The 21,002-nt window shown below is 40.4% G+C and overlaps 1 protein-coding gene across 1 annotated transcript; it reads left to right on the forward strand.

Annotated features, from left to right (window-relative positions):
* Positions 1 to 2,244: 2,244 nt before the first annotated feature.
* On the forward strand, positions 2,245 to 19,694 carry ubash3ba (ubiquitin associated and SH3 domain containing Ba). The gene is made up of 14 exons (XM_030747137.1): positions 2,245 to 2,372; positions 13,434 to 13,487; positions 13,737 to 13,923; positions 14,797 to 14,995; positions 15,683 to 15,852; positions 15,976 to 16,184; positions 16,299 to 16,443; positions 16,664 to 16,784; positions 16,890 to 17,012; positions 17,166 to 17,258; positions 17,546 to 17,690; positions 17,788 to 17,894; positions 18,368 to 18,477; positions 18,586 to 19,694. The coding sequence occupies exons 1-14, from the start codon at positions 2,245 to 2,247 to the stop codon at positions 18,721 to 18,723; spliced, it is 1,929 nt and encodes a 642-aa protein (XP_030602997.1). The 3' UTR covers positions 18,724 to 19,694.
* The last annotated feature ends 1,308 nt before the right edge of the window (positions 19,695 to 21,002 follow it).

Here is a 21,002-nt window from a genome sequence, read left to right on the forward strand (position 1 = left end):
TTAAAAAGGTCTAAATTTGTCTCAAAGGTGTAATCTTCAGTTCATGTTAACATGGGTTACTTTTATAGTTTATATTTGCTGTTTGTTCCTCGTAATGAATTGGGGAAAATTGCAGCGCAGTTTTTACAGACTGTTAAATCTCCTACAAACTTTCAGTATATAAAATGATGTTCTCTTTCTGAATGACACATTTTGGCATGTGGGGATCACCCTCATTATCCGAGCAACTTTTACTGACGAGAAACTGAGGGAAAGACTGACAGCTTCGTTCCCTTAATGAAAAAAAAATATGACTCAGAATTGAAACACAAATCTAAAGTACACACAGCATGACTGCTCAACTAAACAGCCTCATTGTTCCTATGAATACTGCTCTTTTGTAAGTCAGTTATACTTGCAAGTGCTTGCTGATCCGATAAAGGTTAAAGCACACGTATATCAGCACATTCCTTACAAGGATTCTTTGTCATTGACATCACATTTCCATGCAGTGGAATTCTGTCCTCAGGTCCCAGTGTTGCCCTTGCAATAATTATGACGTTTTTCAGGTGTATTAAAGTATAAATGTAAAGTAACAGTAATATAAAATGTATATACATACACTAAATAAATATAAAAATAAACAGAGCTCTCAGAAGAAGACTCAGCACACAGCCCTGGGGAGACTGGATCCTCACAGATTGCAGCCTGTTTGTCAGGAAGTCCAGGACCCAGTTGCAGAGGGAAGAGCCCATACAAAGTTGTTGCCACATGTTGCGTATTTTCAACATCACTTTGTCTGTCTCCTAGAGACTAATATAAGACCGAGAACAGCGCTTTTCCTTTTGAAACTGATAAAAGTTCAATATATACCCAACAAGTTAGAGCATGTGTTACCTGTCAGCTCTGAGTAAAAAGCAGGGCATCCAGGTAATCCTAAAAATAGCTGCTGTAACTTAGAAGCTTTAACAGCTGTCTTTTCAGTTCTGAACTATCATGATGTACCCAGCCTCTAGTGCTGATCCAATGGACATGATGGGCAGTGGACCTGCTTAAGAAATAAACATTTTTAGCTATATTGTGCTTTGTCTGTTCAACATGAGACATGTTACCCCTCATTTTCAATACACATGCATAAATATGCAATCATCATGATGTCATTGCACTGCACTTATATACCAATCTTCATCTCTAACATGATTGGTATGCTGATTACTTTATTATCGGTAGCTATTTTTATAGCATTTTTAAAAACTATTTATTTTTTCCTTTAACAGTGTACCTCACACAAAACTAAACTGAAACAGCTGTCAATATCATGCAAAAATAAAGCTACCATTAAAAAAGTTATGCCAGTCATTGTCTACACAGATACATTTAAGAAAAGAATTACTCATTTAACTGTAGGAGTAATTAATTGGTTACCTCGATCCTATAAGACTTATATATTGATAATTTATACATAGTAAATAGGGCAATTTGAGAGGGTTACTGTGGCAACTGATGGTGTTCCGCTCCCCCTTGCCGTGTACTGCGCATGCGGAGTGTCGACGCAGACTTTCGCAGACAGGAAATGTGACCAACTTTTTCCACCATCCAGCCCTACCTCGGCTCTTAACGCTACACTGCCTCAAGTAATCTGATTACTTTTATTGTACACGTACTAAACCACTAGGAGAGGAGTGTGCTTTACTTTTAGTTTCACCCTTGTTCCGTTTAAACAGATTTCCAGCCCTCTCACAAACCGTGTCTGTCCCTTTAACTGAGTGGGCCGCGCAGTTAGACCTGCGACCGTTTGCGGGCTGAGCCTCCCCTCACTTTACGATCCATTCATAAATAAGACATCGTTTTGGAGAGGAAAGAAAATATAGCCGCATCCGACTTCTCATTCAGCGGACCGGATGAGAGGAGCGAGCGGTAGTCAGATGCGTTCACCTCGCTCGGAGACTGCGGATCGGGGGCACGGCTGAGAGAGCAGAAGTGACTTCCCATGGCTGAGCCCCCTGCTGCTGATGGTTTTGACTTCATGTGTGAACCGTCAGGAGGCAGCTTGATAAGCTCCGAGCATTTAGACCAACTCAAAACATGCTCGCTTCCCAGCACGGTTTCGTGATTTCTGCGCGCTTCCTCTTCACCCGGGGCGCCCTGCTTTAAATAGCCTGCCGCTTCCTTTCCTATTCTATTTATATATATTTATATTGTTTTTAACAAATGAAAATCTATCAGAGGAGAGGTGGACCTGACATACCGATGGATCACTGAGTTATGGCAGCTAAAGAGGAACTGTACGCCAAAGTGACCCCGCGGAGACAGCGCCAGACTCGGCCGAACACCATCAAGCATGGGTCCACTCTGGACGTGCTGCTGTCCATGGGCTTCCCCAAGACCAGGGCGTGAGTACACAGCTGCACCGTCCCAGCACACTCACACCATAACATTACTAAGCCGAATCAGGATTTCCATCAGCACCCAGTAAATACGCTCTCTGTCCAAGTTTCCTTTATGTGCTTTTCGGTGTCAACATCAGCAGCTGATTAGCAGCATCTCTGCAGCTGGAAGGAGAGCCTGCGTGTCTGCTCAGCTGTGCGTGTTTTTGAGACACGTTATCGCCTGTGGGGTCTTCTCAAATGACCCAATGCTACAGCGGGGTTATGCAGTAGGGTTTCGACTTTATCTATTGTGCCATCCGTATACATACTTACATGGCTGTTACTTCTTTCCTTTTTCTTTTTGCTACAGCAAGTGGTAGGGGAAGTATTTAGAACAACAATATAAAAACGACCTACTCGATTCCAACTTGAGTTGAAGTACCAGCAAACACAGGTACCTCCGTTCTTGTGTACATGAACCTGTCCCTGTGTTGTTTGGTTTTCTTCCCACTACTAAGGTACTAAAAATGAGCGGCGATGCTTAGTGTTGTCTGAGGCAGTCTTTTTCAATAAGAACCTGATCCCCTAGGCCTTTCCTGGTTGTGCTTCTCAATACATCTTTTCATTCATCCTTCAGCAAAGAAGTTGCCAGGAAACAAGCAAGTACTGGGTTGTGACTGTAGTCTGTGGATTATGTAATTATATTGGAAAATGACAATGTGTGGTCTGCTGCTTGCTACTAGTGCCCCCCCCCCCCCCCCCCCCCCATTTTTTTTTTAATAAAAACGAGGCCATGACTCAACAGCAGGATGTCTATATTAAAACTGGAAAAGATGAGAAGTAGAAAAAAAAAATAAGTGTGCTGCTTTTTCAGTGAATTGCAGAGTAAAGTTAAGGGTATTAGTAAATTTTATTATTTTTTTTCTTTTTACCAAATATAAAGTGGTTTGTGTAACCTAAGATGCCGAACAGGTGTCATATTTAAAGTTCTGCGTGGCTCCGTTTGTACGTCTCAGCCTCCTCTTGCTCCTCAAACTCTGCCTGATCATATAATCTGTAATCATAATGTCTCTTCCCATTGTTCGCTCTGCCACTGACTCCCACATTACATGTATTTCAGCAGCCTCATCTCCTCACACAAAAGCCTCTATGTATGTTCAGTGTGCCTAAAAATTGGCTCTCCAGGTATCAAAAGAAATCTGAAATTACTGCCGCTGAAGACAAAAGTGAATTGTTTCAGAGTGCCATGATTAACCTCCAGATCTATTACTTGTTCCAGTGTCTGAATTGTACAGATATAAAACTGTCTGCCCGTGCAGAACAAGGAATGAGAATTTAGCAATGACTGTTGACAGTTGTCTGAGTTTTGTGAGTAGGCCGAAAGTGTTGAACAGTCTTTCCCTTTTATTTAAACCAGTAAAATCCAGCATCTTAAGCCTTTTTATTCTTTGCAGAACTGGCTAAGGTCACCCGGGCTTTGATCGTTCCACACTGAAAGTCTCACTCGTTCTGCATAACGAACTGATGCAAACAAAGCAACCTGTATGGGCTTTGGTTATATTTTGCAGACTCGCATCTATTATTGATGACAGACTAATACACTTTGATTTGATTGAGGCTATACATTTATAATGAAGCAGAATCATTAGGAGTCACTGCCGTCGAGCCCGCCTGGTCTGGTGTTAGTGTGAATGCAATAACAATGATGGGCGACAATACAAATGTTCATGAAATACAAACATATCTACATGTAAAAAAGAAAGAAAGAACAACTAAAACAGGTGTTTTGTGCACATCACCCATAAAGACTTATGTTGTGTGAGGCTCCTTTCACTTATTTCACTAGTGGTACCAAAATATACTGTAACATGGCATTTTAAGTGTCTACAGCTCACTGGTTTTATAGCAACATTTCTAAGTACATGTATGTTGTTATTAGTTTTAACTTTTCATGGTGCTTTGGGGATTTCTAGGAAACAGAATATGCACAGGTTTTAATAACCTTTTTTTTCTGGTTCTGAAATAACTGCACACAAAGCTGTTTTTTCTCTAAGTGGCACAGTAAAAGAGACCAGATGAAATGATAATGTTGCTCTATATCTGATCGATGTGTAAACAGGCAACTGCTATCGGACACGCTTGTTATATCTTTTTTTTATAAAGTGATAAGGCTCACACAGATGGGACATCTCAGTGTTGTGTTTGTACCATAGACAGGTCTGCAGTAACTTTCTCTAAGTCAAATACCTTGATTTGAGTCAGAAATGGAGAAATCCATGGTTAAGACATTCAGAACAAGCTTTCAGGACAGTAATTCAGTTCTGTTAAAGTTAATCTTAGCTCTGCAGATGTATTTCAAACTGTCAGAATCTGCTCTGATGACCAGACCAGGCGCTTTGCTGTAAAATATCACAAATAAACATCTGATTTTAGGTTTTGCTGTCAGTTTCTTTTCCAGCTGTTATTGTGAGAGGCAAAAGGACGAATAGGAAAATCAGTTATCAGTCATGGCTCAAGCAAACAACAGCTTCATTGTGCTTGAGGGATTTTTTTCAGGCAGTAGGGAGCATGAATCATGTACACACACACACACACACAGACAGATAATTGGGCTTTCTGTTTTAATTGGGCAGTGAGGGGTCTGCTGAGTCATCCAGGAACTGACTTGTGTAATGAGATAGGAGCTGGATGGCCAGTGGTCTCTCTCTCCCCGTGGTGATGGTGTCAGATGGTCGAAAGCAGGTCTGGAAACTGATCCGGCCGAGAACACAGACTTGCCATAACAAAAGACTGAGGAAATGATCCAGAGTTAGACTCATTTTTCTTTTTGTACACTTGACACAATTTTTTGGTATTTTAGCTGTAAACCAAAATATAATTAAGGTACAGGTATATGAATATGTTTTTGTTTTTTAGAGCATAATAATGGGAAATGTTTTATTTATTTATTTTTTTTTTGCATTTTTGGCCACAGCGGCTTTTATTGACAGTAGAGAGAGACAGGAAATGGGGGAAAGATACAGGGGAAGACACGTGGGAAAATTGGCGACAGGCCGGGACGCGAACCCACGCCGCCCGCACCACAACGCGGCATAAGCCATCCCAATAATGGGAAATGTTTTAAATTGTAAATAAAAACAATGCCATGGTGAGCCTGACAACACAAAAGGTCTGGACCTCTACTGAAGAGAGCAGGATCCTTTCCATGGAAAAGAAAAGCGCTGAAAACTCTCCAGGATGTAGGCAACATTGTCATCCAGTCATACTGTATAAAGAAGACTTCAAGAGAAGAAAATGAAAAGATTTCAAGGTGCTTTAAGCTTCTGATATTCTTCTGAACTTGGCCAGATGTTGTTGTGATGTTATATCCTGGCTTATAGTCACTCACACATGCTCTATTTAATGATTAGTAGCACAAAACAATATGCTTTGTAAAGTTTCTTGAAAAATCATTTCCTTGTATCACTGTGCCCATGGTTAACTATTAACTTTTTGCTGGAGTTTAATATTCCCCCGCCTGCCCTGCCTTATTAGTAAGGCTCTTGCTTTGTCTTTCTTCCCATATCCTGAATTGGGTCCTTACTTTCCTCTGACTTCCAATTATCAGTGAGTGTGTAATGTCACAGTTGTGTGACACCTGAAGCATACTTAATGCAGAAATGCACAATTTTTAAATGTGCCGTTTGTAGCCAGAGTAACTCAGCATGTTAGAATTACCACAAAGCTAGAAATAAAGGCAGCTCTGTGCTGGTTGGCTGAATATAGGTACCTGGTCTGATGGCAGAGTTAGGTATGGTTGTTCGGATCTTGAGGACATGAAGAGAGGAATTAAGCTCTTGATTTAAACAAATGATGAGCTAAGTTAGGAGAAACTATGAGAAGCAGATGGAGTGTCTGCGGCTTCTTCGCGCCAGCCATGCATGAAGCACAAAGGTGACTTAAAGCAGCTGTGAGAAAAAAATGTGTCAGAAATAGAAACAAATTAGGATATGAATCAGCATACTAATTTATTAAAATACCTTACCTCATTGTTTATTTTGGCAATTATGAGCAACTGAGGCATGACGTTAGTGACTTGAAAGTACCAGAACAACTGCAATAATAAAGAGCAAAGAGGGGAATTAATGATTTAGACATGTTTACTTACTTTATTTGGTACTAATGAGATGTAGAGAGAGGCACGGCACTAGAACTGGAGAAGCCTTGTGATATATTACACAGGTATTTTCTGTGTGGAAACTTCAGCAACCACTCTTCAGTCAGAAGGTCTGAAAGTTCATTGTTACCCATTTGAGAGGTCGATTACTACTTTATATGCCAGAATAAACATTTATGCAGCCAGGATTGTCAAACTGTAAAGATGAAGCACAGGAGCCATTAATATTTGCACCTAAAATCAAAACTCTGAAACAAAAATATATATTATAGTGTGATCAGGCAGTTTTTGCCAAACGAGTGCTTAGTCTGTAGAGTATTAGAAAATATAACACCATAACTTAACTCAAGTTACAAGAAAAAAATGCATTTAAGAGGCTGGATCCATCAAATATCTGGCAGTTTAGCTTAATAAATTCCATAAATGTGCCCTTCAGTTTTGTGTTATTTCCCCTAAATCTGGTGTTCATTGCGAAATAGGATGCGGCCCTTCTGAGCTCCAGTGAAAACTCTGACAAACTCTGACTAAAAGCCCCTGTTTGGGTTTTTTAATCACATTTACTGCTAATCAAATTGTCTTTAGGCATTGGCATGTTTGTCTGTTTCCCTCAGTGCATTTCAAAAGAAGACGGCGAAGCCGCTGTGGTTACTGCGCTGTAACACATGTTGCTGAGATAACATGCGGTAAATTCACCGTTTTTTCTTTCTTTCTCTTTTTCACGCTGTCTGCCTGCAAAGGCTTGTGTTTATTTAAGAGGAAGTCAGTGTGGGACAATGTTCTCCTGCCTACATCAGTTTCATAACTCCTGTCTCAACCATAGCAGCTCCGTGCGTAACTTCACTGCTGTTTAACGCACACACAAAAGGCATCACGAAGAACCCTTTCAGTTTAGTTGAGGAATTTAAATAATAGCTACAGAACATAGCTTGTGCGTACATGTGACATGTCGGAGTCCGCTTGCAGGAACAAACTCTGAGCTTGCATTTGCAGACGGCCAAGAGGAAGTCGCCCATTTCCGGAAGTGGCTTGTGACCTTTAGACTGTGCTCGTTTGAGAGTTTGGGGTGGCTGACACAGGGGATTCACACGTCACTTGTGCAATGTAAAAAGTCTGGTATGCTGTCTAGGTTACTGTATTTTTTTTTTCTCAGTAAAGAAATGCAAACTTTAGGAATCTTACAGTATACATTTAATAACTTTAAACACTTCACTTTATGTTGAGGCTTCATTCTTTAACTTTATGACAGGCCGCTTTTCAGCTTATCTGAAACCAAATTTTCAGGCGTAATAAAAATAATAATAATAATAATTAAAAAAAAGGTCCCGATTTTGGTTTTAAGACCATCTCGATGTGCCCATCTGCTGTAGCTGCAACTCCTGAACGATTGCTGTTTGCTTTGCTTTGCGTGACACATCCTGGGACTTTTGAAGAATACTGTGTGATGCGTCACAATTTTGGCACTGAGCTTCACATATTTTCAGCGAAACGTTTGCCCTGTGCACTTTGCCTCGTTTCACTGACGTCACGCAGCACTAAAAATAACATTCGTGCCAAAACGGCACACTTTGCTTTAGTTTATGACAGAAGCGTTTCTAATGAATTGTTCAAACTAAATAGCTTGATGAACACAATAAGCAACTAAAGGCTGACTTTGGTGACACAAATAGCTCACTGGTGTCAGTCTCTGACTCTCTCCATCTGACCTTGTGGGTTTTGATATGTTAATTGTACAGAAATAATGAAGAGTAGCATCTCATGACATGGGCTGTATACTGCCTGCTTTGTTAGAGGGGTGCTACTGAAATGTGGCCTTGTCAGCTTTAAAGAAAGCTCTGAGTGTGCAGCACCATTACAGTTTTGTATTATCTACTTATTTCTTACATTTTTATTTAGTTTTGAGTTTTTGTTTGAATTTTTCCAGTTTCCAGTATGATTTTGCTCAACGCAGTTTTTAAGGGTTGAAAATTCTAGCTTTAGTTTAGTTTTCATTAGTTTCACTGTTTATTTTAGCCTTTTTAATTACTGTAATATGGAGGGTATTTGTCAGAGGCAAAATTTTGGAGAAATTGATTTTTATATGCGTAAATGGTCCCTGTCTGTACAGATGCACTTTTTTTGATCCTTCACTTTGAGAAACAACTGCTTTAATGCACAGACATCAGAGTTGCATCGATCTTCTCATCAAACTCTAAGAAACTCTATATATCATATCCAAATATCATCAAGAATCTTTTTTAACATTTACATGAACCTAAATAATGTAAACATTAAGTCAGTAAGCATTATTGCTTTGTTGATGTGAAAGCATCAGCCTTGTTGTCTGTATGGCAGTTTGCAGCCTGCTAGATTAGGCCGAAGGGCACACCTTTCCTCTGCTGGTGGGTGCTCTCCTCAGGCTGCAGTCTGGTGCTAGCACTCCTCTCGGCCCTGTGGCTATAAAAAGTGGATAGATGTGTGGCTTGTAAACAGGAAATGTTGATTTGCCTATTGAGTGAAGTTGGGGGGGGCATTTAACACATTTGTGTGTGTCCTGAGACATGGCGATCCGCTTCTTTTTTTAACTTCTGTCCTAGATACTCTTCATTTGGACATTTATGTAGTTGAGTTTTGTCACAATAACCTGCCTGGAAGATATGAAGCTCCACTGTAATAAACAGTCCACAGCATGTTTACATTGAAAAACAAAAACACTGGTGTTCACACATGCAACACAACACTTTATCTGAAGTGAGCTTAAAAGTGGAAACAGGAACTAAACACAGTTGCGTGTTGCTGCCATGAAAGGCTGTTTTCAATATTGCGTGTAATCATGGTGCGTGTGCAAATGAAGTAAAAGCTCTCAGCCAGTAATGGTCACTTTCTCTTATACTTACTATGAAGCCATTACTAATCCAGAGTGAGTTCACTCACTAATATAGACATATTTTTTTTAATCTTTGTGAAGCTGTGAACAGGAAGTGCAGTTTATAAATAACTTGCGTTCTTGCTAAGAGCAATCGAGGGGTTAGATGCGGTTATTAAGGACTATTTGTCTGTGACTGTTTCAGCTATGCTGGAACACATGGAAAACACATTTGAAACATGGATATTCAGTTTAATAAAAACAAACTCTGACCAGAAGGACAAAAGAGAATCTGTCTTCCACCGTGGCCACAGAAGTTTTCTCTCTTTTTTGGTATTCTTAGCATTATTAGTAAGTCATGATTGGAATATCTAAGACAGTATTGTCTCTGAATTTATCTTCCTCCTGTGAAACGCGCCTGCACAGTCATGGGAAAAAAGAAGGCGTATCCTCTGTCAGTTTTAGGGATTTGCATATCAGAACATAATAAAAAAATGATCTAATCCTTACTGGGTCTGAAAATCAGGTAAATCCAATCAGTTTATGTATTTAATAAAAAAATAAGCCAAAATGCAGAAGCAGGGTATGAAAAACTAAGTACACCCCACGATTCTGTGACTTGTGGAACCACCTTTAGCAGCAGTAACAATTTTCTGTATGACTTATCAGTGTCTCACACCACTGTGGAGTATTTCTGACCCACTCATCTTTCCAACGTTGCTTCAGTTCATCGAGGTTTGCACGCATTCATTTATACAGAGCTCTCTTAAGGTCCCACCACAACATTTCAATCAGATCCAAAGTCTGGCCTTTGACTGAGCCATTGCAACACCTCGATTCTTTTTTCTTCTTCTTTAGCGTTGCTGCTGTGGTCATGATCGTTGTGTTGTTGCATGACTCAGTTTCAGCCAAGCTTTTAACTGCCACACCGATGGCCTCACATCTGACTCTAGAACACTTTGAAATTGAGAGTTCATGGTCAATGTAATGACTGCAAAGTGCCCAGGTCCTGCAAAACAAGCCCCAGTCATCACATGTCCACCACCGTGCTCGACAGTCGGTGTGAGGTGTTTGTTCTCATATGTAAAACCTTAGAAATGAAAGCTAGTTAGTGTACTTTCTTTTTACCATGGCTGTATCTTAATATCTGGACAAATATGATGTGCATGTTGTATTTTGTATTATCAGTGATAACCACTCTGTACACTAGGCATTAGCAAGGGATTGTCTGAGGTTGTATCATGAAATGAGGCCATGCCACGCACATAAGAGTATGCATGAAGGAATTTGTGGGTGATGAAAGTGTGGAAAAGTTTATTAAAGAAAGTACTGAATTTGAAATTGGGGATTTGGTATTACTGCATTAATAATTTGGTTTAATGATATTTCATTTCCAAAATGTGCAGCAGTTCATTCTACTTTTCCAATATGAGCTTTAAAAAAATTGTGGAAATATTACCTTTATTATTAAACTCCCGAGGAAGGAATGCATTATGTACATGTGATTTCTTTCTTCTCTCAGAACATCAGGTTTAATCAGTAGCTTTATACTGGATATTCTTTTCTAAGGGGACTATACATGGGAGCTCTCATAGTGAGAACATTGCATTTACAAGAAAGATGAGTTTTAACAACTCCCACAAGAGGAGTCACACTAGAGGTTTGGGTGTGAATACTCTGGCCACCTGCATAACGACTCCAAAGCGAGCCATCAGGCACGATCATAAAAAAACGATAGCAAAAAAAAGAAAGCACAAACCACAGTTAAACATGCAGCAAAGACGCAAGCCTGGTAGCCTGGTGTTTAGCACGGCTTCCTCTCAGGAAGACGGTCCTCTGTTTCTCCAGCCATGAAAAAAACATGCTCGCCTACCTCAGTCAAGGACATTCTCACAGCAGAGATTATTGATTAAACAAAGGTGGAAAAATAGATAAGCTTAAGGCAGTCGCATTTGTGAAGTGATCCGTGAAAAGCCGAAGCTTAAACTACAACCTCGCGCATTACATTTTCAAAACATACTGAAGGGTCTTTTGTTTTCAGTGTCATTGTTATCGACCCTTTACAAAAAAAAAAAAAAAAAAAAAAAGTGCCACATTGCTGAATTAAAAATGGCAACACCATGCTGGAGCTCCTGCGTGGTGCTGCATTATTATTTATGCATGGAACAGGGTCTCTGCTTCTTTGAAAAGCTTTAAAAAAAAAAGAAAAAAAAGGACAGATTAAATTCAAGTGCTGTTGCATCACATATGTCAGTTTGCTCAGTGACTCTGCACTAAGAGCTTTACTATTATTTAATGTCACAGGGGTTCACTCTCATAAAACACCCAGGAGATAAGAAGCAAGAATCCAATGTTCCAGCCTGGATTGGATTTTGTGACGTCTCAGTCACATCTGCATGTAATCCCATCATGCCTTCTGAGAGAAAATCCCCTTCTTTTCCTCCTCCACACAGCACCAGGTGGAATCTTTGACTAAGACAACTGACTCTTTCTTAAGCCTCCTCCTTACAGTGGTGTTTTGCTCTGCTGGGATGAAAATGAATCATTTAGGTAATGTGTCATATCTGTCTTCAAAGTCAGCCAGTTCAGGTGAATGAACAGGAGACTAACCAAATTTTTACCTCTCTTTGTAGCTGGTATACAATTCAAGTCTTTATGTGTGTGTGATGCGGTAGATCTGTGTGAGCCATCTGCTGCGATCCTATAGGCTTGGCGCTCTCATCATGGCACGCTGTGCTCTGTCAGGGCACGCTGCCCCAGGGTTCAGGGATTTCACCGTATCTAGGACCCTCTCACTGGGACAAATTTAAAAATAGCTCATTGAGTTCGAACACCAGGGCGACACAATGAACGCTGTCCGTATCACGCTGTAAAATTCAGTCAAATGGTGGCCAAACAACGAGACAGAAAACAACCCTTGTTCAGTTTTATGGCTCATTAGAATTGCCATTAAAAGTAGCAACAAGCAGAGCTGTTTTATGGGAGAATACAGATATCCTTTAGAAAAATCTCACATTATTATGCAGGTTTTGCTTTTAGGGTTATCTATTGCAGTGAATGGAAGATGAATTGACTTGGAGCTCTGCTTTATTTTCACACAATGCACAGAGCTCAAGGGAGATGGAGTTGTATGGCTTGGGGCTGCATTTTAAAGCTTAAATGCTGCAAATACAATGCGCAATTACTTAAAATTGAATTCCCTGTTGTTTTCAAAATGAAGTGGGCCACTTTCATTTCTTAGTTGTTTACCAGGAATACAGCTCTTGCAGGCTGTAACACCAAAAATAAGAAATATTAAGAAATAGCAAAGTTAGTGCTAATGTGCACCAAAGGTTTGCAGCAGGGTATGCTGTGAACCTTTTGAATCATCGTGTCTCGTGCTGTTAGTCCTCTAAGAGCTGAAGAAAGCTCCTCGAATCAGCAAATCCCTTCAGAGCCGGCCTGCAAAAACAGCTTTTATAAAAAGATGGTAATTAGATTTTGAACACTCGAGAGTAATCATTCAATCAGCTCTCTGTTTCAGATTTTTAAAAAAAAAAAGGCTTAAGAAATTAGAGTATAAAATGACACAGATAAATCTTGTGGTAAGAACTGTTCTTTTTAATGACCATTATATTAAAAGAAAAGACATTATTGTATCTGCCGTTTATAGTTGATCTTCTTTTTGTAACGTCCGGCTTTTGTAAACCAACATTTTTAAGGAATGAGCGGCTGTGATTTGTATGTCTTGCAACGGAGGCATGCTCAGCTTCAAGTTCAACCCGAGTAAACACTGAAAACAGGGATATGCATCTCCCAGTAGGTGGCCACACCTAATTGATGATAGAACCAGACTGTCTTAATGCTTTCTTAGCAAAGAAACTGGCTGCTCTGAATCAGTGTGTTTCACGAGCCTCTGGCATAAATAATGAAAGAATTATTGTGTGCGTGCTGTCTTTTTACTGCTCTCTTGGGATGTTTGTTCTTTGTTCACGGTCACATGGAAGCCCAGCAGTCTCCTCCTAATAAATACAGTCCGGAAGAGAAAGTATTGATTTGTGTGGCTGTGCTTTGATCTCCCTCTCTCCCTCTCTCTTCCTGTTTGCAGCCTAAAAGCTCTGGTTTCGACGGGAGGCAAAAACGTCCAGGCTGCTTGTGACTGGTGAGAGCAACACAGACACACACACACATTTTCTCTCACTTGTCATTATTGCTTAACGGGAAATCAAATAGATATTCTTGACATGGCAAAAATGTAATGACCTAACTTAACATTTTATTGCCACACCAGTTTGCCCTTGCACTGCCCTCTGTTGGAAATTAGCTACATCCTCTCCTATATATCTCCCACTTTTCACTCTTTTTTTTTTTTTTCCTTCTTCATCGCTTGATGTTCTCTCGGCCGCTCCAGGCTCTTCTCCCATGTCGATGACCCCTTCCTGGATGATCCCCTACCCAGAGAGTATGTGTTATATCTGCGACCCAGTGGGCCACTGCTCCAGCAGCTCACGCACTTCTGGAAGCAGTCCCGCCTCTCTTGTGGCAAAAACAAGGCACACAACATCTTCCCCCACATCACCCTCTGCCAGTTCTTCATGGTCAGTCTCAGCCTTTTCTGTATGTATTTAAATTGTCTGTACTCACCCTCAGGAAGTTGCTTTTAATTATAGTGCATGTAAACAGTTCACACATCCTGTCACATTTCAGTGAAGCCTGGTGTAGTGAATGATATAGAACTAAATGCAGTTCATGCAAATACAGCATGTTACTTTTAAGTTTGCTGGGTTGGTTAATCTCCTGTGGCTCCTTTGTGGTCTTCAAATTTAAACTCTGTCCCACAGTTGTTGGCTAACTTTTGACCCAACTTCGTCTTTGCTAAACTGAGCGTGTCCAACAGATAGGATTTAAACCATTTTATGGGTGTGTCCATGATTTCAGTAGAAACTAGTCTGTCAAGAATGATGCAATGGATATAGTATCAAAGGTTGCACTCAAATCAAGGAGGATGACAATAGTTAATAGACTCAAGTCAGCTGCCATGAGGAGGTAAATAGTGATTTTTACCAAGGGGCAGAAACCAGAATGGATTTCATAAAGGTTATCGTGAGACAAGTGAGCATGAACCTGAGAAGCAACTATTTTCTCAAGGATTTTAGATAGATAGGGTAGATTGGGTATAGGACAAAAGTTATTGAAATTGTTTGGATCTGCATGAGGTTTCTTAAGCACAGGAACTATCTCTGTTGATGTGAGAGATGAGGGAACAATACCATCTGTGGTAGGCCTTCTCTGTTCCTCTAGTCACCAAAGAAAATATTGTACAATGGACAAGGATCTAAACAAACTTTTGCACTAAATGGTAGTGCATGTGCATATTTTTTTTGTATATGCATGTGTCTAGTAATGACAGAGCATTCAATGTATCATTGCTGATCCTGAGTTTCCTGTTTTGTTGTCTCCTCTGCGATCAGTGTACCGATGCGAAGGTGGAGGCTCTGTCCGACGCTCTCCAGACCACCGTGACCAAATGGAAAGGTCGCATACCCATGCCCCTCCCTCTGGAGCTCTACATCTCCTCAACTTTCATTGGCCTCTTTGTTGAGGAAAAGATGGCAGAGGTTCTGAAGAGTTTTGCTGCTGACTTTGCCAGTGAAGCCACATCAAAAGCAGGTTTAAGTCTCCCTTTGTTCCTTTGGTTAAGAAGTTATACATGAACACTGTCTTGCAAACACAGTGTGCCATGCCTGTGCTCCCAGGCTCTGTTCAGCAATTATTTAGCTCAAAGGAGTAGACTTACATGTAGATGCTTAATTGCTTTCTCACAGAGAGTTAGAAAAGAGGATCAATACAACTCTTTTGCCTGTCCAGTATAATAGAAGCTACATTTGGGGGACGGTTTGCTTGTTGTTACCATTGGCCAGGTGATTCTAGGTTGCCAGAATCACCTGGCCAAGAAAAAGTCTTTCATGTAGTCAGCCATGAAGTCCCCCTCAGGCTCCCCAAACAGCTTTGATCTGTTGGGGGGGGGGGACTGAGACTTAGACCAGGTGTTAGTAGTTAATTCTTTGGTTTCTGGTTTCTGTGAATTGGGCTTATTTGGAAGCATCCTGCAGATCCTTGATAATATTTGCTGAGTTTGGATCTAGGAGCCACCCTTTATTCTGGGTATTGAGTCATTGGGAGTACCTGTAGGCAGTGGAGAGATGCTGGTCATGTAGCAAAACAGCTACATGAAGACCAGGATCCAGGTTTTCCCATCAGAACATGATACTATGACAAGATGGCCAGTGTTATTCATTTTACCTGTCAGTCGTTTTAATATTGTGGCATATCTCGCTCTCTTTTTCCTTGATCCAGATGTTCATGTTGAGCCCCATAAGAAACAGCTTCATGTCACTTTGTCATACCACTTTCAAGCCAGTAGCCTTCCGGTTTTGGAGAAGTTAGCCAAAAATGTGGATGTGTCTTCAGGCTGTGACTGGCTGGCTGTGCTCTTCTCCAGGGATATTCGGTTTGCTAATCACGAGGTAGAATCTCTTTCATTTAAATGAGTACCTTCTTTTAACAAGCATGTGCCCCCTTTTCAGTTGTAACTCTGGCACTTGAAATTGCTACAGTCTTAATGGCTGTTAATCATCTGCCCCCTGTAGACACTGCAAGTCATGTACCCGTACGTGCCTCAGAATGATGATGAGCTCGAGCTATTGCAAGGAGACTTCATTTTCATGTCTCCAATGGAGCAGAGCACCGCCAGCGAAGGCTGGGTATACGGCACTTCGCTGGGTACAGGGCTGTCCGGCCTCCTCCCTGAGAACTACGTCAGCCGTGCCGATGAGTCTGATACATGGGTCGTCCATGGGTAAGGAAGAGAAGCAGGGTAATAAACACAATTACACATTAGCACCGTGGGTTACTGTGCCCTTTTTAAAGCTGTATTAACAAATAAAGTAATTTGTGTTTTTCTGTTCTTTAGGTCTTACTCCTTTCTCAACTGTGCCTCTCCATTGAACTCCGGCAGCACTGTTGGTGGGTTACTTTTTGATGGACAGCAAAATGACAGTCTACTTGACAGCCTTGTGGATCTTCCCAGCCTCCCTGGCCTCTGTCTTCCTATGCAGGTGCAGCCCACAAGGAAAATATACAGTCAGAAAACAAATTGAAGTAAAAAAAAATCATGAACCTCACTGTTGTAGTGCAATAGTCTTATGCATCCCATGCATCCCACTAAACAGTTTGTTAATAACAATAATTACTGTGTAGGCTCCTCGCAGAGTCTGCAGATTAGTGCTGTGCATGCTGTCTTTAATGACTCACAATTTCAAACAATTTTAATCGTAGGTGTCAAGACCGGCTAGTCAGGCCTCCCTGTCCAAGATGAGGCTGTTTGTGTGTCGCCATGGGGAGAGGATGGATGTGGTGTTTGGCAAACACTGGGTCACTCAGTGCTTTGACTCCAAAGGTAAGTATGATAGGGAGATTACTTTCTTAATGCGTTAGAGCGACGTTAAACATTTTTGACTTGATTTCTTCCTGGTTTTGTAATGTTCTCATTTGTGTTGTGCAGGCAGATACATTCGCGCTAATCTCAACATGCCAACCAGTCTACCAGCTCGAAGTGGAGGGCACCGGGACTTTGATAAGGATTGTCCAATTACTGTCTTTGGCACCATGCAGGCCCGCCTTGTAGGTTGGTATATTTTATTTTTATATTATTTACCAGTGCATACTAAGGATTCAGATTTTTAAGGGCTGTTGAAGACAGAAAAGATTTTATTTCCCGTACTACATGACAAATAAAGTGCTTGCCCATAGAATCACACTGTATTTTGTCCTATTTCAGGGGAAGCCCTGTTAGAAAGCCATACAACAGTAGACTTTGTTTACTGCTCTCCTTCTCTTCGCTGCATCCAGACTGCTCAGCATATTCTTCAAGGTAGGACCTCATCTTCACAGACTTTGGTTTGCTGAGACCAGCATGTACTCGACTTTTTTCTACAATGTGAGATTTTCAATGTTAGTTTGAGTCAGAAATCTTTAGTTTTACTCTTGTACAGTGAGACTTGTGTAGCTGTAGTTTATAAAGTGTTACCTTGCAACAAAACCTTTGTAGTACCTAGACACATCAATATGGATTAGAAAAGAAAGAAGGTTAGGCAGGAGTAGGTGAGGCATCATTTTCCATCTCTGTAAACTTTCAACTTCTGTTCAACTCGCTGGCAGGTCTCCAGCAGGACGGAAAGACAAAAATCCGTGTGGAGCCTGGATTGTTTGAATGGACAAAGTGGGTTTCAGGAACATGTTTACCTACCTGGATCCCTCCTGCTGAGCTGGCTACTGCTAACCTGAGTGTGGACACAACATACAGGTACACAGCAACACTAACACTATAGCATCTTGTGCTGTTTTCTGTGATCCTACAATTTATTATAACCCCTAGCCTCATGTTTTTTTTTAACTCCTAGACCTCATATTCCCATAAGTAAATTGACAGTGTCAGAGTCCTACGACACGTACATCAGCAGGAGCTTCCAGGTGACCCGAGAGATCCTGACAGAGTGCAAAAACTTGGGTAAAGTATAACTGTGAACATGTACTCAGGATTTTAAATTAATTGTTTAGTAAGCGTCAAATGTTGGCAACATACACCACTTAAGACAGCCACTTTCTCCTCAAGATGATTCCTTCAATTCCTTCAAAAAGATGTTTTCTTATTAAACATGTAATCTATTTTGGCCACTAAATACTGAATAAAACTAGAAGAATAAAGAAAAAATAAGCAATTTGATCTGTGGGAACTCCCACTTTGCTGGCTCCAGACAGAAAGCTGTAACTGACTCCACATACACTGCCGATATAGGAAGATGTGCATGTAGATAAAACTGTGTTTTGTTTTTTTTTAGTACTTTAATTTTAAGCTTTTTTAGCTAGGTTTGTAAAGCACACATATCAAAAAAACTGAACATCATCAACGGCTTAGTTTGGGACAGAAAGCTTATGGTATCTGTGGAATGTCTCTCTATGCTCTCTACCTCTTTCACACAGGAAACACAGTCCTGTTTGTGGCCCATGCTTCCTCCCTGGAGGCTTGCACTCGCCAGATACAAGGCCTCAACCCCCAAAACTCCAAGGACTTCGTCCAAGTTGTCCGAAAGGTCAGTTTAGTCCTTTAGTTTCAATGCTCCTTTCATTCCTGCTGTAACCGCTCCCTCTCCCTTTGCTTCGTTTTTCACAACATGCACATCTGTGTCTTCTTTGTGCAGATTCCTTACTTGGGATTTTGTGCTTGTGAAGAAATGGGAGAGACCGGGGTGTGGCAGCTGGTCGACCCACCGATTCTGCCTCTGACACATGGGCCCAATCACAGTTTCAACTGGAGGGAAATGCTATTACAAGACTGAAGGATATGCTCTTTGGCGCTACCTTGAACTGCTGAATAAAAGTGGCTTCCATCAAAGACATCATGCAAAAAAACAAAACAAAAAACAACAAAAAAAAAAACAAGTGCATAAATGAAGGCAAATGTATTCAAACACACTGCTCAGGAACGGAAATGCACAGTTTATGAAAAAATGAGCTAAAGTTTGGGTGGCACTTGGCTGCATTATACTCAGTGTTATACTTCTTGACCCAAAAGGGAGAGGTGCTACGAGGGATGTAGAGGTTTGTTGATGGTTGCCGATGAATCAGGTTTTATGCCATGAGAGGGTGTCTCATCAAACTCTGTCTGTGGGCCCTTCTTTGGCAGAGAGGGGAAGGGGTGATGACTTTGCGTTCTGCTGCCTTCTCACACACTGTGACCAGAATTAGTTGAGAAAGACTTGTGTATCACACAACTATTTTTCCATGGGTCAGAAATAACTATTTAACTTGTAGCTATGACCCTCCGGTGAAGAAAAGCACAAAAGAAATGTTGACAATCAGACAGGGGACAACTGATCTTCATCGTTTTTGGTGCTGAGGTGGGTAGCTTATTATAGTTTCTATTCCTGTAAATGTCATATCATTTTCTCTTATGTCAACATTTATCTGCCCACATGACTCATTTAGCCTTACTGTAAGCCATGGCCCACAGGATTTATCTGGAGACAACCAAGTCAGTACGACAAAGAAAATTTATATGATAATATACAGAATGTTGTTGTGTTGTTATTTTTTTTTTATCGACTAAGACTTTTGCTTGCTTTTCATGACCCGCCACTCTGTAAGCCTGATAACCACAGTACTTTTCAGCAACATGATGAATTTCATTTATTTTTGGGTTACATCAGATGATCTAAGTGCTTACTGCTTATACCAGTTATTTGCTGTATGAGTGTGAAAATCCACAGATACTCTACAAATTAATAAAACAAGGTTGTGGAGCTATGAAGGCCAGCACATGTGAGCCCTCTGTTTTCTGTACAAACCTTACTCCCTTTTTTGTGCAGCGAGAAAATGAACATAACTGGACACTGCAGTGCAGTGCTGCCTATTTTCCGTTACTGTAAACTGTCTGCTGAAATTATGAAAATACACATACAATATTTTTAGTTGTTGTAAGGTTTTACTCTGTACCAATTGCAATATCAGGCACAGCTACACATGGATATTTTTCACAGCAGACTTGCCACCACAGAAAAAGCCTATTTGTTATTTAAAACAATAATGATTGCCTAGTATCAGCATGTCAAACTGATTTTACATTGTGGGTGACACACGTGGGCTGGACCAGTTCACTTCAGTTTAATTTATATATAGTGCCAAATTCACAACTGTCACCTAAACTACACATTTAATCCCCGATTTATCTTAATACAAAAAAGTGCAAGTAATTGATGACTGAGTACATTTACTCGAGTACTTTACTAAAGTGCAGGTTTAATGTACTTAGATGCCATGCATGCAACACCATATATTTTAAAGCTTTAGTTTCTTATTATTTTACAGATAAACTGCTTTATATTATAATCAAGCCACTCAGCAACATATAAGTAATTAACATCGTCAGTAATCATCATCTACATGATTAATACATTTACCTCAGGTACTTTAAATGTTTAATTATATAAGTTGTGTACTATTAAGCTACCTAGGAAGGATTATAATTTTTATATTTGTAAAAAGTATAAATATTTTTTTTCCAACACAAAATTGTATATAGAGTTTTAGCCTAACCACCACTCCCCCACCCCCTCTGCCACCCTAATTAAAAAGCCCGGGTGGCAGGTGTGGTGGTAGAGTACCAGGACCTAAACCAAGTGGAGCAGCTAGCCCCCTAATTGTGTAAGTTATAAAAGAAAAGAAACTATTATTTTTTTTTTTTAGCAGGTACTTAGACCCTTCACACATTTTATTTCACTTTATTTGGAGGCATTATGCTGCCAGGTGTCATTTATACCATCTCAGAGCTTAATGTGAGCCTTCCTCTGCCTGCTAACCGGAAAGGACTTTCTCCCTTAAATAACCGCTTTTGGATGGTCTGCACCTCGAAGAGAAAACTTTTTATTTTATTTTTTTCCAAAATGTGTGAGATATGTGAGCATTTCATGATTCTGAAACATTAATTTAAGAGAAGCCTTTTATATAGTTAAAAATGTTAGGAAGCTAGCTTAAAGTAATTGTTCTAGCCAGTTCATATGAATTTCCTCTGAAGTTTTCTTACTTACGTGAGACATTTGGTATAATACACGTTTATGGT

The sequence above is a fragment of the Archocentrus centrarchus genome, chromosome 14, assembly GCF_007364275.1.
Source record: "Archocentrus centrarchus isolate MPI-CPG fArcCen1 chromosome 14, fArcCen1, whole genome shotgun sequence".
Lineage (NCBI taxonomy): Eukaryota > Metazoa > Chordata > Actinopteri > Cichliformes > Cichlidae > Archocentrus > Archocentrus centrarchus.

What these genes read in the sequence shown, in the direction of transcription:
- ubash3ba (XM_030747137.1), top strand. Translation starts at nt 2,245, where the DNA reads ATGGCAGCTAAAGAGGAACTGTACGCCAAAGTGACCCCGCGGAGACAG. An exon ending in GGCTTCCCCAAGACCAGGGC is followed by an intron (nt 2,373 to 13,433) that starts GTGAGTACACAG and finishes TCCTGTTTGCAG; the next exon opens with CCTAAAAGCTCTGGTTTCGA. An exon ending in TGCTCAGCATATTCTTCAAG is followed by an intron (nt 17,259 to 17,545) that starts GTAGGACCTCAT and finishes ACTCGCTGGCAG; the next exon opens with GTCTCCAGCAGGACGGAAAG.